We start from the raw sequence: 18,853 nt of genomic DNA, 5'->3' as shown, positions 1-18,853 counted from the left end.
TTCCCTTAGAATTGGCAAGTCTTTAAAGGTTATTCAGCAGGAGATAAATCAATAAAACTATACTTGGAAAAATTAAGTTGGTAGTAGCAGGCAAAATATCTATTAAACATGAGGTGCTGGAACAAGGAAAACTTCCATTACCATACTGGTGCAGTAAAAATATAATTCAGCAGGATTGAACTGCTCAAAATCTGCACAATCCAAATTGAAAGACTGTCCCTTGACAGCTAATGGGGGGTACCCTATAATCCCTTGGAATTTCCTGCCTGATAAGAGTGTCTTTGTATACTGGGCCAGCGGTCATCCCAGATATTTTATGCAAATATATAATTTATGGTGAATGCCTAATTTTTTTTAACTGAGGCCTTGACCACGTTGTATCAGTTTGACTTCTGAATCAGTTTTGGAGACTGAATCATATAAGTGCTCCATATCTACATGACTGATCTCTAGTAAAAACACTGGACACCAAGACTTGGGTGAATGTCCATAGTTGGCAATACTGGTGTTTGTGTTACAGAAACAGGGCAGTCCAAAAACAAACCCCAGAGTTTGCAGCTGGGAGATAGGAAGCAGGAAGCAGCTTTCAGGATGCCCTTGCATCCCTGGAGCTAGTGGCTGGAAACATTGTTGCAAAGATCCGCTTTACTTCCAAGACTCAGGAAGATGGGAGGGATCTTGGACTGTGGGCTAGTAGGAAGAAGCAGACAGAGCCTATGTAGGGTTCTGTGAATGGTCAGAACAGTTTGCAACACCCACGGGAGAGAACGCTCAGGGGGTGAGGGGGAGAGGAGGCAGTGAGGAAGAGAGGAGCTGTGGACATTTCGGGGCTGGCTCTGGCTCTAGGAGGCTCTCTCTCTCAGGCTCTCTCTCTGGCCCTCACTCTCTGGCTCTCACTCTGGTGGGCTCCCTCCATGTGGCTTGGAGGGGCAGGGCTCTCCAGGCTGCTTTAAGAAGAGGCTCTTGCCAGGCTTCTTTGAGAAGGAGAGGAGATCCATGCGGTTTGCAGGAAGAAGGCAGTTTACAAGGAGGCTGAGAATCTAGGCGGTTCTGCATTGAGAGCTGGAGGGCACCACAGCACAGAAAGGACCTCCCCAATCAGAACTGAGTGATTGGCAGCTACTGGTAAAGCTGAACTGTGCCTAGGGAGTAGGGAAACGGTGTTTCTGACTTCCCTAGGACTGGCCAGGTCTGGGAGGGGGAGGCAGGACTATGTGTAAATAAACAATTCTTTTTCTTTTCACCAAACCCTGGTATTAAGAGTTATAATTCTGGCGGCGGGCAATCGGGCCACTAACTCAACAGCCAGTGGGCTCTGTTTCAATCGAAGCAGCCCAAGGGTTCTGTTACATTTGCACTTGGTCTCTCCTGAACTCTTCCCTATACACCTTTTGTCTTTGGTGATTTTAACCGGTATCCTTACATTTAATAAAGCAAAACCATGTGTATAACAGCTTTTCAGAGTTCTGTGAATCATTCGAACTGAGTGTGGCCTGGGAACTCCTAACGCACCATGGTAAAGATAACAGGATGTCTGCCCCTATAAAAACAAGTTAGCTAAGTGGTAGTTTTGCTTTGTTCATTATGACAATCTTTGAGCCAAGATATTTTAGATCCCGTTACAAGACCTCAAGCTAATCCTATTCTACTTTTCCACAGCCAGTTCACTTCACTCCTCTTCACAAGTAATTACCAATTTTTATAAGATTTGCATAGACCTCACATAGAATTACAAAGCAAGTCAACTTAAAGGCACAACCTTAAATTTCTCGATTCCTACTTTTTTTACTCCTGAGTCTGTACCATACCTTTACTTCAGTGAATCGTAGCTCCTAATCATTCAGTTGAAAAGGGTTTTGTCCTAATTTTTCTCAGGCTCTACTACAGACAAATATCAAGCCAAAACTAAATAATAAATATGGTGGTTGTTGTAGCTATTTACATACATGTTTTTATGTCCTAATTAAAGTACTTTTGAAGCTGCTGGGAAAATGAAAACCATGGATAAAATCTGTTTAGCTCACTAGGCCTCTGCTTCAGGACATGTCTCAACATGTATAGAATTAATTAGTTATATCAGGTTCTACTTTCTATTTCCTTTCCCGACCTCCCTCAAGAGGATATATATTGAAATAATTTCTTATTTTAGAATTGTTTTCCCAAAGTTTTCTTTGAAAAAATAGTAATTTTAAAACAGTGATTACTAGAGAACATTAGAGTTTGATAATATAATTTAGATGTTTTAGAGTGACACAATTCAAACACAGAAGCATTGATTCTTATTGCATATAAAATAGATTTTTATTGCAGATTCACAGAAACAATGGTTTCCCACCTTGTAGTAGTTTGCTAATATACATGACCTTGGCAGCTTGGGTCTCAATTCTTTTTATGAGTTCACAGGTGGATCATTGCTTTTTCAAAACTCCTCTGTGACCAATCAACAATTGTCATCCATGAAGTATCCCCGATTGTATTCCTGATTCATTCTTAGAAGGTCCTCTTGATATGAATAGTCCAGGACTTAAATTTTCAAGAATGAACCTTCTGCTTTATGGGTGGGTTTTTATGAGATATTTTTCTTTGCTATCAATATCAAATTACTAGTAAATGTTTTGTAGATTATTTATCACTCTTCTTGTATTCTCTATTATTACTCATTTGTTCATCAAATTATACCTGAGCTACTAATACAAGGCATTATCCAAGATGCTGGCAAGAATATAAAAATGCCCTCAGGAGGCTTATAGCAAAGGACGTAAAAGTGTACGTAAATGAGGATAATATAAAGCAGGAGGAAGTCACTGTCCTGAGAGGGGTACTGAGAACGTGTTTTGCATATAACACCAGAATCATCACCAGAGTCCTGCATCCCTCTGAAGGAAAAATAAAATAAAAGCCATAAGGTCGAAAGAAAAAGATGTATCCCAAAGTTTGCATGATGGGATTAAAATAGGCTGCTGCAGCCCTGTTCTCAGATGTTTCCAGATGTAAGAATGCCTACTAGAGGCCATTTATTAAAATACATACACACATACATACATACAAACAAACAGGAAGACTACTATTTTTTTGCAGCATTTTCTTGATCTTTATATTATAAGGTTTTCAAGGGCAAATATTATATCTTATAACTTGTCACCATCCAACATAGCTTGTAAAGCACAGATGTAAAAATAATTGATCCTAAAAATCTGATAATGGTGAGAGTATTTTGCTTCCAGTCCAAATGCCATTTTGGTCATTATAAGACTTCTCTCTCATTTAGCTATTATTTTATCACTTCTTTGTATTGATCAACTTTTAAAAGAGTCACAGTTGACCCTTGAACAAGATGGGTTTGAACTGCATGGGTCCATTTATATGCAGGTTTTTTTCAATAAATATACCGTTGGCCCTCCATATCCCTGGCTTTCACATCCTCAGACTCAACCAATCACAAAATGAAGACAATATTTTTGATCTGTAGTTGGGAATGCGCAGTTGAAAATCTGGGAGTGTAGAGGACTAACTGTATGCATTTCAAATGGGTAACTTTTGTCAATCTGGTAAACTTATTTCAATACTTTATTTATTTAAACGCCAACAATGATCATTTCTAATTTAGAAATCATTGGCCATTTTGACACTTAAACTCATGAAACAGGTGATTGATTCCCAGATCGCTCCAGACTTCCACTCTAAAGATTAACATTTCCTTATATAACCATATTTTCTTAAAACAAAATATTCTACTTTCCTGATTTCTAAACCATTACTCTAGATGGTTATATTAACAAAAAATAATTAGGTATTAATAATAGTCAATTATTTTTCAATTGTAAATAATTATAATGAATATTATTCACTTACATATTGTGATAATAAAAAGTGTCAGTTCACTATAGACCAGTGTGTCTCAACCTGGTTTTAATTATCACACCACTAAGAAGCCTCTTTAGTTGTAGTTTTTTAATAATCATCCCCACGATGGAATTTTAATTCTGTAAGTATACTGGATGTATAGATGTGTCATGTGAATATGCTTGACTTATGCATAATATGAATATGATATTCTTGCTCATCAAAAATCAATTTTCACCCCCTGAGGGAGAAATATGTGGTTTAGAAACATATTTCTGTTCAATGTATTCAGATAAGTATCTAATTGTATATACTGTGGACTACCCTACTAAAAATTTATAAGAACTGCCCTTTCCTTTTGTACTTTTTTCCCCTAAAAGCAAAGTTGAATTAGAAAAACCTTAGTAGGTTTTTTCTTCTTCTTGAAGTTAGATATTGTTGGGTAGACATCAATTTTCTTTTTGCTGATAGTTCCCTCAGTATAGTTTCTCTCTAGAGAAATAGTCACAATAGTTTCCCTTTATTATATCTCATGAAGCTGCCATCTTATAAATTAGGTACAACTCCAGCAGAACATGTTTAACTCCGATTGTTAGTCAACTGGGAATTCTATTGACAAGGTTACCAGAAATATCTCCAGTGACATTTAAGTTAATTCGTGATAATTGCTTCAGGAATTTTGCAGTTATGCTTGTTTTTAGAGGGGGTGTTTGTAGTCAATTACATATTTTCCTGTTATGTTCTCATTCTAATGCATTGTGGCATTAAAAGAAGTTAAAAGAAGGATAATTAGCTAATTAGCAGTATGAGTTGAGTGCTTATTCTTTAAATACTGTTCCGAATTTAAATAATAAATAGTTGATAGGTTGCAAAGAGGAAGACAGAATGAAGTAAATGAAAATTAGTTCTCACTTTTCACGAGCTTAGCTTTCAATATTAAAATTTTACATTTATAACTTAAATTTGGGATCAAATATATAAATTGAATTCCTTTTATAGAAATGCCCAAGGTATAAGGCTAACAAGATAAGAGGTTATCATCCCTGTGCATAAATGGAAAAGAAGAGGGAAATCAGAACACCAATAAAAATCTTAGCACACACCATAAAAATTCTATTAGGGGAAGAGAATGGCAAAGTATTTCTATTATAAAAAGAAATATTAATAAACTAAAAAGTAATCCAGTAGGCGTTTATGATATAGTATATATTTGCACAAGGCTTCAGTGCAAACTACACCTATTTAGCATTAGACAGATAAGTTTTAATGTCATTATTTTCTAGATTAAGAAACATGAATCAGTTTTAAAAATTGTCAAACTTTCACATTTGTTTAGTTTTCTTTCTTTCTCCTTTTTTATTCTTGAGTCACTGGGAGACTCAATGATGAAGATGATATATAGATTCCATATCATCATAGAGATGAGACAGATAATAAACAGGATTGCAAATTTTGAAAAGATCATAAAGGAAAAGAAAAAGATGTTACAGGTGATTATGGCATAAGAATGGTATATACTGGGGGATTTGGGCCAGTTTTGCTGAGAAAGAGGAGCTGACTGTAAAAATGGGTAAGGTTTTCCCAGCAGTCTGAATAGAATCCATGAAATTCCAGAATTAGAGTTTAGTAATTCAAGAAATGTAAGGCTGGAAGACAGTGACTGAAGCTCAAGAACATTCTGGAGAGTTAAGCCAAAATCAGATCCATAATCTTGTAAGTCAGTAAGAATTTAATGAAAAGGGCAATAAAAATCCCAAAGCAAAGCAAGATAAAAAATACCAACTTTGATTTTTAGTCTTTTAATTCATTATTCATCTTTCTATTATAAGATTTTCATAAAAGTAAAAGCACATGTTTCTACTTAGATCAAGGTCAATTTATATTATTTTTTCAGAGCCTGCAATCCAACTGACTTTTAATGGGTAACATGACACCAAACTTAAAAAGAGCCCATTCCTAGCATGTGGTACTTAAAACAAATAGGGAGTCAGAAAGTCAGAGTAGCATTTACATTCAATTGACTTGTCATGTATCTGAGATTGGCTTCTCTCTTGTAATTCACAAAAACCTATAAAATTTCAAAAATTTTAACAAAGCATAAAATTAGTAAATATTTTTCTTCTTGAGTTAGCATTTTTTACATTTTGAAATGTAATCAGAATAATGTTCAGTCGTCGTCGTCGTCGGCAGCCGTCCGTCTCGAGAGACGATGGTGTAGCTTCTTAAGAGTCTATCTGCACCGCCGAGAATGGCTGTGCAGTCCGACTCGGGAGTGACACGGTATCTGTCTCCTCCCATGTTGAATCGACATCTTGTGATGACGCTGAAGCTACAGAGCCTGGGCAGGGTAATATGGAGGGTCTGCTGTTGCCCATGCAGCAGACCCCCCCTCTCTTCGCAGCTGAAGGGTCCAAGGGAAAGACGGAGTCAATACAGCTTGGCTTCAGGTGCGCCGCAGGAGTTGCCGGTGTTGGCTACAACGTCAAACCGCCTTAGGGACTCCGGCTCCGGATTTTCTGTCGGGGTTTACTCCCTTAGCCTTTCCCCTGAAGAGGTATGCCGCAAGGCAGCGGAGGTTTTTTGGAGTCAGAGTTTTCCTTCTCTGAAATGTTCAGTAGTATCATTATTTAAATAAGAATAACAGAAAATCTTATTGTAAAAGTGATAGTAGTTGATATTATATTAAGAATTTCATATACTTCTTTATAAATCAAGAAATCATTGTTTCCTAAATTATAGAAATTTTAAATTAGGAATTATATTTAAAGCATCAGAAAATAAGGTTAAAAATTAACATTTTTTCTGTGTGCTCCAGATATACTTTTAAAGAAATAATATTTAGGTACATTTGAATCTCATGTCCCTTGTATCCTATTCCCTTCCTTTGTTCTTCAGAGTTCATTACTCTTCTGAAAATTAATGCATATTATGTCAGTTCATTTAAAATTTTAAATTTATATATGTGTGCATCTTCAAAATATGGAATTATTTTATGTTTTATAACATTACATAAATGGCAACATAATAATTTTTGTTCTCTTCTCAAGTTTCTTAAATTTATCAGTGTTTGTACATGAGGGCCCTATTTCACTCACTTGAACTGTTTCTTGTAACAGTTTATATAAATATATTTCTTTATTTTTCTTATTGATAGATGGCTATTTAGATTTTATCTAATATTCATTATAACAAGTTGGCTTATATTAAACACCTTTCCTATGCTTCTTTCTACGTATTATGAGACTCTTTAGGGTAAATGTCTAGATGTGAAATTGCTGGCTGAAAGAGTTTCAATAAGTTAATGATATTACATAATGTATACTGTCCTCCTTAGGTTGTAGTACTAGTTCATGCTAATAACCACAGTGGTACACATTTCTATTTTCTTAGGTTTCCATCAGCACATGGTATTATCAGCTATATCCCCATTTAACATGTTTATCTTCAGTAATCTTTTAAAAATGTATCTTCATTTAAAAATATTTATTACTAGGTATCATATAGTTTTTTGCTAAATATTTTTATTACATTTCCTAATTGGCTATCACTGGTGTGTAGAAATGCTATTGCTTTTTATAGATTGATGTCCATATTCTGCAATCTATTAGCATTCTCTTCTGGGGTTAGTATTTTTCTTTGTGAAGTATATACATCACTAAGCATTTTTTTAATGAAGTTAGACTGTGAATGGTAAACATTAAAAATAATCTGTCTGTAGTACTAAAATATTTTTCTATCTTGACTGGTGGTCAGTTTTCTACTATGAGCCCTGGTGGAGGATTTTTTTTCTCTTCTTCAAACTGAAGATGTATAATTTTCTTTAATTTTTTTTTAACCCTCACTCGAGGATATGTTCATCGATTTTAGAGAGAGGAATGGAGAGAGAGGTGGAGAAAGAGAGAAACATTGACATGAGAAAGAAACATCAATCGATTGCCTCCTGTATGCACCCATGTCCCCATCAGGGATCAAACCTGCAAACTAGGAATGTACCCGGGCCAGGATTGAACCTGCAAACCTTTGGTGCATGGGACAATGCTCCAACCAACTGAGCACCCGCCCAGGATTTCTTTAATTCTTAATCACTCTTTTCCTCCTTCATTATTCCTTGAATATTGTTTCTCCTCAGTTTTATCTAATCTCTGGTGTAGTAACTCCTGATAAACTTCTGTTGAATTTTATCACTCTATTAGCCATGCCACTTAGCATCTCATAGTTTTATTTCTTTATCTCCCTATATCAATTCATAGTTAATTTCATCATAGTCTGTATTTCTGATTTTCTATCTAGCAGTTTTTAATCTCCTGTTCAACCATTCATTGAATTTTAAATTTCCATAACTATGTATATTTTTTATTTCTAGAAGTAAATTTTACTAACTTCTTTTAATAATAATAAAATTATTATTCTATTTTTAATATAGTGCCTTGTGTTGTTCTTTCCTATTATTTCTTTTTTATTATTTTATTTTATAATCACATTTTTATGATTCTACATTTTCACATATTTTTACAAATTTTTATTTCTAGGATTTCTATGATTACACAATTTTATGTCTATATAATTTGTCAGTTGAGGTTATACTTTCTTTCCTCTGGGAATACCATTTTTCCTGACTTGTTAAAGAATTCTAGCACATAAAGAGAATAAAACTGACCCCATTCCCACAAGGCACACAGGTTGGGGGGTCTGATTTCTCACAGTGCACTAATTTTTCCCCACCTAGAGATCCAAAGGAAAGAGAAAATTTTCTAGCTGCCACTCCTGGCTTGCAGGTGTATTATCTAGCGTCCGTTCCACTATTTCATTGTTAAGGGGACTTTCTAGAGTCCAAGCCCAAGTGAATTCAGTTCCAGCAACCTTTTGTGAGTCCAAATCCCAGTTTCAAGTCCTCGAGAGGCCACTAATACTCTGAACTTTAACCCCCATTTTAGTACAAAAACACCCCACCCACCAACCTTAAGGCCTTGGTTGCTCTGTTTTATTGAGCTTATGCTTAACTTAGCTTTCCCTGTTTGGTCTGACATCTGAGAATTTTCCTTTCTTTCCTGAGTCTACATCATTAAAAATTTATTTGCTCTGTTTTACCCAAAATATTGTATTTGAAATGGCAGAAATGAAAAAAGTGGTGCCCACATCTCTAATTATAGTATTTTACCAGAACTTTGGCCATTTAAAACTTACAATAGAAATAAATTTAGACCTGAAGTTTTTTTTAAAATATCCACATACTCAGAAGATATTTCTTTCTAATACAAATTATAAAAAACTACTATATATTATAGTATGAGGGAATAAATGTGCAAGAGGAACGCCCTGGATATAATTTTATTTAAATTTGTTTCCAGCATCTTAGCTTCTCAATGAAGTGTATTTATTAAATAGAATTCTGATCAATGTTGTGTGTTATAATCATTTGACCCCTATACCAAATCATGTTTTTGTGACACTGATCTCTCACATTTAACTCTACATTAATAAATGTCAGCTCGGTATTTCAACTGTATGCCTATTTTGTTGAAACATTGGGTACTTTTTATTGTTATAAACAAGGCAATAGGCACTTAATTATAATATATTAGATACACAAACATTGTGATATTCCTTTTTCTGTATGCATGTAATTTACAGTTTTTAAGATTATGTAGATATTCAATGAACCTGTTTTGTTCTGTCAGTGTTTATCCTAAAAAATTAGTTAATAACAGCTAATAGTCATCTATTTAAAATATAATACTATTGAAAGGCAACTATTTAATGATGATAGTTACTTTATTTTCCTTCTCTTTACGATTTCTTAATTGCTGTTTATTATTGTGCTTTAATTATTTGTGCAGAGTTTCAGTGTCTTAGTAGGAGGCATTTTTCCTATTAGGATTGTAATCATTCTCCGAACAATACTAAAGCAGGCAGTCTTTTCCTTGGAGCTCTGCTAATGGCTACAGCTTTGCTCTAACCTGTCTTGCTATAGTTACCAAAGAGAATGAACAAAATGAGGCCTGCCTCCCTCACTGCTGTTACTCTTTCCTTGGCAATACCTAGCATCTCCACTATATGAATGGTAGGTGTATAAAAATGTTCTTTCTTTTTTTTTTTCCAGTTTGATATCCTATAGTCTAGAAACTGGAGAAGTTTCTCTTGCATTTTAAGCAAGTGATAGAGAATCAAGATTTCTGCGATCTGGAAAAGGAATAAAGGACACACAGGATATGTTAGGGTAAATGTTAAGGAAGATTTACTAAAGGCCTACAGGATCCACCCCTAAAGACATAAAGGATAAAGATGGGAGGTGTCCTTAATAAACCATCGGCAACAGGCTGCTACACAATCTGGATCTACTAAAGCAATTTTTATATTTCAGATACTTTTTGAGTGAAATGTACTGGATCTAAAAAACTTACTATGTTGCAATACATGACATTTCCTTCACATGAATTGTGGACTTTCTGCTTGTTTACCATCCAAGATAAGTATCTAAATTATCCCTGATATATAACATATACCTACCATGTAACTATTATAATATTTAGCTTGATATTTTATACATTCTTATACAAAAAAAAATACACTTAACATTAATACTATATCTACTTCTTGTATTATGGTTAATGTTTATATACCCATATATATACTCATAACTGTAAACATGTAATTTATACTGCTTAGATAAGACTAATTAATTAATAAAGGAAAAATATTATTAAGATTCCATCTATGATTGAGAACAAAGGAAAAAGTTACATTTATTTTTACATCAGTATGGCATGCTTAGTTTTCAATGGATTTCTCATTCTCTCATCTAATTAAGCTAACACTGTTTGATCCAAACATTTTGTTACTGATTATTATAGCTAAAGGAAATCAGTTTTATCATTTAGGACTTGTGCATGTCTCTATGTTTCCTCTGTGTGTATAAGCTGCAGGTGTAATTCAGCCTTTGGTGTTAACACGATGAGCTATTCGCTGAGCATGTACAACAAATAAAGTCGCATTTCTGAAAGTACTCTTGGGAGGAAATATTGAGCTTTTAATCAATTCCACTAGGGCTTCTTAAATTTTTGGTAATTAAATGAAAGAGTTTGAATATGGTATTTTCAGACCTATCTGGGATCAAATTTCAAAAATCCAGAATGAAACACTTGAAAGAATCATTTTCAGGATTAGATACAATGCTAAGGTAGGTTTGAGTGTACCGTAGTTTTATACGGCTGCTATTTTTAGAGCTGTATAGCTCTAAATCATACTAAATTGGTAATGGGGAAAAAAAGTGTTTTTGTTACAAAATGAAACAATTCTTAAGGTAACTTGTCCTCTGTGTATTAGTTGGTTTTTAGACAAATGGCTGGTGTCTTGCTGCAGTGAACCTGGTAGTTCTAAAGGCACTTACAACAGGTAGTGGATATGCACTGGAGAAATTGTAACAATTGCTTAACGCCAGTATAGATATCTGAGAAGCCAAGGAAAATAACCTTCTGATTTGACAGTGGGTCGCTACCGGAGTAAACAATGTACCTTGCAGTTACAGGGTCCCAGGCAAGGGTCCTCATTTGCACTTCCTTCGCCACTGCAGTTACAGGGTTTGCAGTCTGGGTAGCCGGTGTAGCCCCGGGCACACCGACCGCAGTTCCTGTCTCCAAAGCCAGGTTTGCAATGACAGGACCCAGGTGCCAGACCTAAGAGAAGGTGAGCCACGTATCAACACTTGTAAGATAAATATATAATTTACCCCTAAGGCTTTAATTATAGTAGCATTTAAAAGTCTATTTTCACACAAAAATTAGATTTGTGATGTACATCAAAAAAAGAACAGTTAACACTAAAGAATATAAGGTTTAATTAGAAGTTGCCTATGATTTGCATACATAGCAATTTCTAAGTGTTTCTTAAAATACTGAGAGTTATTACTATTTTTTTGAGAGAGGGGAAGAAAGGGAGAAAGAGAAGGAGAGAAACACGGATGTAAGAGAGAAACATCGATCAGTTGCCTCCCGTACACGCCCTGGTGTGGGACCAAACCAGCAATCCAGGGCATAGAACTGGAGACCCTGAGCTTTGCGGAATGATGCCCAGCCAACTTAGCCACACCAGCCAGGGCCTAAGATTTTTCTTAAAAGATAAAATCTCATTGAATTTACCAAAGTTAAGGCTAGAGAAAACTCACTACAATGATCAAGGAGGAATTTCCATAACTCTAATAGATGACACTAGATTAAGACTATGTAACCTGTGTATACTTGTTGACTCATAAGCCCCCTGAGACAAACACAAAGTGGAGAAATGCCTTGGGTGTAAAATTATACTGCTTAAAACAAACATTTAACAACAACAATATAAGTACAACATCACTTAGTACCACTAACAAAAGACTGAGTGTGTTCACGGGAATAAATACTGGGGGATAAAAAGTAAAAGAGGAAAATATAAGCAGTTTAAATTTACTTTTTCAAAAAATTGGAGAAATGCAAGACAATTTTTTTCTTGTCTTTGGGAAAATAGAAAAAAATGCATGCATGAATTAATGGATATATGTTATTGATCTTGAAAATATGGAAAAATAAAGGAGCAAATTAGTAAAATATAGTCTACTCAAAAAATAAAGGGAAGGAAGAGAAAAGAAAAAATCATGGTGAAAGAAATAAAACAGAATGAGAGAAAGAGTATCAAACATACATACTAACTATATAGAAATAAGTTAAACAGTCTCACTGTTTCTATTAAAGACATATACATGTAGTGTTCACAAAGAATGCACAAAATGGTGATGAATATGGAAAAGAAAAAATATATATTAGGAAAGCATATAGAAAAGCAAAAACTGTTGTAATAATATTAATAAAGTCTGAAGTAAAATTCAATTAAAATAGATTCAATAGGACAAACTCACATTTTACATTAATAAAGGTTCAATAAAAAACATGATTTAAGTTTTTACAGTTATGCTCCAAATAAACACTAATCACAACTACAAAAATATATAAATGATAAAAGATATTTGAAATCAAAGAAAAATTGTCCACATTCAATGTCTGAAAATGACAATCTTACCATTTTTAATACTTATAAGTAAATCTAAATAAATTAGAAAATATATATAAAAATTCAAATTTTATAATAATAATAATTAAATGGTGTATGGTATATAAATATAAATATTTACTGTAGCTTATCCATGAATAATCCATAAAAATGTTCAAGTTCCCAAAGCAGAAACTATCTAAAGTTTGTTTTAATATAAATTACTTCTAGATTTATAACAAACACTACAAAAAAATTGGGTTAAATTAATTATCAGTTTCAAAGATGATGACAGAATTTTATACAAAATTAAACCCATCTAAAAATTAACAAATAAATATATCTCCTTAGTAAATTTGAGTTAAAGAGAAAAATAAAGACTACAATTCCAGATTAAGTAGATTTCTAAATAGAAAATAACACCAATGAAAAATAATACCAGGAGACAGTGTACAAAGGGCCTTTTACTCCGATTAAATAGTTTGACCTCAAGAGATAGTGTATAAATTTAATACATCATGAAAAAGAGATTTAAGCCTTTTATTTATCATAATAAAGATACCATAGAAGAAATACAGAATGAAAATACATGAATGGTGGAGTTATTGAAAACTGTGCTGTGAATGACACATTCCTTTGTCTTTGAAAATGAAGAGTCAACAAAACAGGCAATATTTTAACAGTGGGTAAAAATACCGTTAAGAATATTATTTAGTTATTGTTTGGAAGATAAGTTCTTCCAAAAGAACTTAATAGGAGAAAGGCCCAATGTGATTATATTTGGAAATGAGACTGGAAATGAACAGGTTGAAGAGGGTACTATCACTATTTATTTTATTCCTTTCCTATTGTTAAAATTTTACTTTATTATGTATTGTCTTTATAATAATAAAAAAAATATTTTATGCAAAAAGTTGTTGGTTACAATAAGCAAAAATTTTAAATAATCTTAATATCTAAATAAAGTTGAGTGAGTTAATAATTTATGGTACACCCATGTAATTGTTGCTAAAACTAGATTTCATAGAAACTTTTAATACATATCAGGAAAAACTCAGTATGTAAAGTTAACACAAAAATGTTAATAGCAGTATGTGTACTGAATTACCATTGCATTACATACTTATTTTTCTACTTTTTTATTTTTTATAACATTTTAAACAATAATACACATTTAAAAAATCAAGATAGAAGTGAAGTGATATTACTGAAAATAGTGTGATTCAGTTGTAACTAAAAATGGTAAGGGACCATAAAATAAAAAATGACCTGAATAATTCACCATTTGAATATTAAAATAATCATATTTTTTATCTTTTAGGATGTAAAACTATATGGCTTAAATTGGTAATCCTACCATTTCATAAAAATAACAGGGAAGCCAAACTGTGCCAAAGAAATATTGCTAGGCTTTTAACTTGAAAGTCCTTGTGGGAAAAACCTAAATTGTAGCTATGATCTATTTTAGTCTTTCCAAAGAGGAGAAGAATCAACTCTTAGAAATATAAAGAAACTGTTCCAGATATATTCTATGAATTTTCTACCTAACCTTGGTCAGTGACTCTCCTGTAGCTCCTAAACCTTTTACACCGAGGAGTTATTACAGCATTGGATTTCTTAAGTATTTGGAGTTCATCATGAACTTCAATCCCCAAAGAAAGTACTTGACACAAATGAGTGTCACCCTCTTTCCCATCACAAATTCATGACTAGTACCTTTAAGTATGCTTCTTTATGTACACTTTGTTTTCCATATTACCTCCGTTAATCTCTCCTCCTGTTACAGAGCACACATCCCTCAGTGAGCCCTGTCCTTTCATGACAGAAATGACTGAAGGTACAAAACAATCTAATAAACAAGAATTGAAAAAATGACATATACCACTGAGTTTTGATGAACAAAAGATTCATTTGCATTTATATGTAAATATATATGCATATATATATATGTATATATATATATATATATACAATGTAAAACAAATTTTTAACTCTTGCTTTTAAAGTCTTAAAATTAAACATAAAATTAGTCATTGAGATGAGTAAAAAATTAGATCTTGGAAAGAAATTTGAGAAACACAAGAATAACTTTATTACATGAATAAAATTTACTGTAAAATATTCGCCTAGAATTGATGTTTGGCTTTGAGTTGTCCTTTCATCAGAACAACAGCTCTTTACTATGGCTCTCACCTTGTCGAGCATGTTTTTCATCCTTGACACAGACTTCATGTAAGGAACCAGTTGGATCACAATGGCATGGCTGGCAAGGTCGTGGATAATTTGGAGATACCTAACAAAAATATTTAAATGCTTTTAATTGAGTGTTTAAAAAAAACAATACTTTTAAATTCAAACTTTTAAGGACAAATTAACTATAATCATAATCTATAATCATAGGTAGTAATACATTATATATAAATAAAATATAATATAAGAATTTGCCTTTAGCATGTTTGCAATTTCTAAAATCTATTTCTTATAAATATAATATATAAATACAAGTAAAGAGGATAGTACAATAAACTGATAAATATTTGTTACAAAGATTTAATAATTATCAGGATTAATCATTTATTACCAAGATTTTGCTATGTAAGTTTCATGAAATCTTATCCTTTGCTGAAGTTTTTAGAGAATATCCCCAATAAAGTGTCTTTTAATGCCTACATATTTCAGTATGCATTCCTTTAATTTATAATGACAGTATCATTATCACAACAAACAAAAATATTTGCTTGATATTCTCTAATATACATTCCCTAATAAAATTTTCCTGGTTGTTATTTAAATGACAATATAGTTCAAAATTAGTAAATTTTACCCAAATTAATTTTCAACAACTTCTTCACATTGATCATTGTATAAATTTTTAAATTTCATATTTTATGCTTAAAATATTAAATATTTAAATTAAAACTTGATTTTCTGAGGATACAATACAACCTAGGAAGAAACAATGTAGGCTCCATAATTAGGAAAACTGGAGTTCATAACCCAATGTGGCCACTTACTGGCTAGGTGGCTATAATAATAACACAGCAATATTATTAAATTTGAAAGAGTATTAACTTATAAGGTCCCTAATATACATTAAATACTATGACTAGTAGTTTGTAATGTTACAATATTTTCATTAAACAAACATAGACTATACTAATATACTATACAAACATTTATTTTCCAAAAGATAAACTAAATTATTTGCCTAAGAAATACTGAAATATGTACACTTCTGTGTCTTCCTTCTCTCATTCAACAAAACATTTTAAGATTTATTCATGTTACATGCAACACTAGATCTATTTTTTTAATTGCTGTATAGTGTTCATTTGCATAAATGTTCCATAATTTTTAATGCAGTCTTTGTTGGTGAACATTTGGGTCATTTCCAGGTTTTGGTTAGCTCCTATAAAACAATTTTATATGTCTTTTTGTGGTCATGCTTTATTTACTTTGTGTAAATATCTAGGAATAGAATGCTTGTTTTATAGAATAGATAAATGTTTGTATTTATAAGAAACTGCCAACATTTTTCCAAATTAGTAATAACATTGTAAATATTCACCAAAAATTATGGGAGTTCCGGTTCTTCCATATCATCTCTAATATTTGGTGATTTGGTGTTGACTATCTTTTTGAATTAGCCCTTCTAGTGGGAGTGGCAGGGGGTATTTGGCAATCACCAAGCCATTCCCATCAATGCTGGGTCCTACAGCAGGTCTTCTATCATGAATTCATAGCAGATCTCACTATGAATTCAATTTCCATTTTAAGTGCCTATTGGCTATTCCTATATCTTCTCTTGTAAAGTATCTGTTTAAGTCAAGATGGTTTTTATTCTAGGAACTTTTTTTTTTCAAGTTTTAGGGCTATGGTCCATACACAAGTAAATCTTTGTGTGTGGTGGGAAATAATGACTGAGATCTACAAGATTAACCTGTCATTTCAGCACCACTTTTTAGATAATACTTTCTTTTTCTCCTTTGAATTGCTTTGAAGTATTTATTGAAAATCAGTTGATCATGTGGGTCAATTTCTGGGATTCAATTTCTGGAACCTCAGTTCTGTTCCATGGAATTCTTTGTCAATCCTGTGCTAATAGTTTACTATGTTGATTACTTTAGCTTTATTAGCCTAGAATTCAGAAGTGTAAGTGCCCTAACTTAATTTTTTTAAAGAATATTTTGGCTATAATAGTTTTGTTACAGAAACAGGGGAGTCCAAAAACAAACCCCAGAGTTTGCGGCTGGGAGATAGGGAGCAGGAAGCAGCTTTCAGGGTGCCCTTGCATGCCTAGAGCTAGTGGCTAGAAACATTGTTGCAAAGATCCACTTTACTTCCAAGACTCAGGAAGATGGGAGGGATCTTGGACAGTGGGCTGGTAGGAAGAAGCAGACAGAGCCTATGTAGGGTTCTGTGAATGGTCAGAACCGTTTGCAACACCCACGGGAGAGGACGTTCAGGGGGTGTGGGGGAGAGGAGGCAGTGAGGAAGAGAGGAGCTGTGGACATTTCGGGGCTGGCTCTGGCTCTAGGAGGCTCTCTCTCTCAGGCTCTCTCTGGCCCTCACACCCTCACTCTCTTTGGCTCTTGTGGGCTTCCTCCATGTGGCTTGGAGAAGGGGTCTCCAGGCTGCTTAAAGAAGAAGCTCTCGCCATGCGGTTTTGAGGAGAGGAGATCCAAGCAGTTTACAGGAAGAAGGCAGTTTGCAAGGAGGCTGAGAATCCAGGCGGTCCTGCATTGAGAGCTGGAGGGCACCACAGCACAGAAAGGACCTCCTCAATCAGAACTGAGTGATTGGCAGCTACTGGTAAGGCTGAACTGCCTAGGAAGTAGGGAAACGGTGTTTCTGACTTTCCTAGGACTGGCCAGGTCTGGGAGGGGGAGGCAGGACTATGCGTAAATAAACAATTCTTTTTCTTTTCACCAAACCCTGGTATTCAGAGTTATAATTCTAGCGGTGGGCAGTCGGGCCCCTAACTAAACAGCCCGTGGGTTCTGTTTCAATCGGAGCAGCCCAAGGGTTCTGTTACAGTTTCTTTACATTTCCATACAAATTTTAAAATCAACTTGCCAATTACAGAAACATTTGTTGGGATTGTTGTATAGAATCTAAAAACAAATATGGAGGAAAGTAACACTTTAACAATACCGAGTCTTTCAATCAATGAATACAGTACATCTCGCCACTTATTTATTATTCACAGCAATATTTTCAGTGCAGAGATCTTACAGGTCTGTAAATTCAGTCCTAAGTGTATTGTTATTGTATTATTATAAAACATACTTTTAAAATCCTTTAATGTTATTATTAGAAAGATTGTGAATATTGGTATTATTTATTTTTATGACATTCACTAAGAGGCAAAACTAATTTATGTTCTCAAAATCAGAACAGAGTCCATCTAGGGGTGGGATTTGACTGGAATGAGGAACAATGAAACTTTCTGGAGAGAAGTAAATGTTTTATATTTTATCTTAAAATACTTATATCGGTTCCCACTACAACACATTCTTGGGCACCTTTTAGAATCTGAAGTCTATCAAAATTATTTTTCTTTGTAATATGTCTTTGTATTAAAAAAAATAACACAATGAAAGAAAGAGCATACTTTACCCCTTTGGGTCTGAAGAAACCATCAACACATGTCTCGCAGTTTATACCCACAGTGTTCTGGGTACAATTGATGCACACACCCCCTCCAATGTATTTCCCGTGTATATTTAAACTCAGATTTCTTCTGGCCACATTTTCATCATAATAGCATTCTTCAGCTTTCCCATGACAATTGCATGCTGCATTAAGAAAAAAAATGTAACTATTAACTTCAGGTTTCACTGATACTTAAAAATCATTTTCTATTTTATAAAATATTTTATACCATATGAGGAAATATATGTATATGTATAATCAATACTAAAGTATCTTAAATTATTTGGATTTATTGGCTGTATTAATAAATTCACCCTTTTAAATGGAACTTGAAATAATT

The 18,853-nt window shown here is 33.6% G+C and overlaps 1 protein-coding gene across 1 annotated transcript in view; it reads right to left on the bottom strand.

The window, feature by feature from the left end:
• The window catches only part of LAMA2 (laminin subunit alpha 2), a 521,547-nt gene that overhangs the window by 280,099 nt on the left and 222,595 nt on the right, over positions 1-18,853 (bottom strand). The window contains exons 8-10 of the mRNA XM_090279831.1: positions 18,478-18,656; positions 15,052-15,151; positions 11,356-11,516 (exon numbers count right to left, since the gene is read on the bottom strand). Of these exons, the coding sequence (XP_090135957.1) occupies positions 11,356-11,516; positions 15,052-15,151; positions 18,478-18,656 (440 nt within the window). The remainder of the gene's footprint in view (positions 1-11,355; positions 11,517-15,051; positions 15,152-18,477; positions 18,657-18,853) is intronic.

Source organism: Furipterus horrens, unplaced genomic scaffold (assembly GCF_987537825.1).
Source record: "Furipterus horrens unplaced genomic scaffold, mFurHor1.1.pri manual_scaffold_6, whole genome shotgun sequence".
Taxonomy (NCBI): domain Eukaryota; kingdom Metazoa; phylum Chordata; class Mammalia; order Chiroptera; family Furipteridae; genus Furipterus; species Furipterus horrens.
The sequence above is the reverse complement of the archived record's forward strand: the minus strand, read 5'-3'. Positions and strand labels throughout refer to the sequence as shown.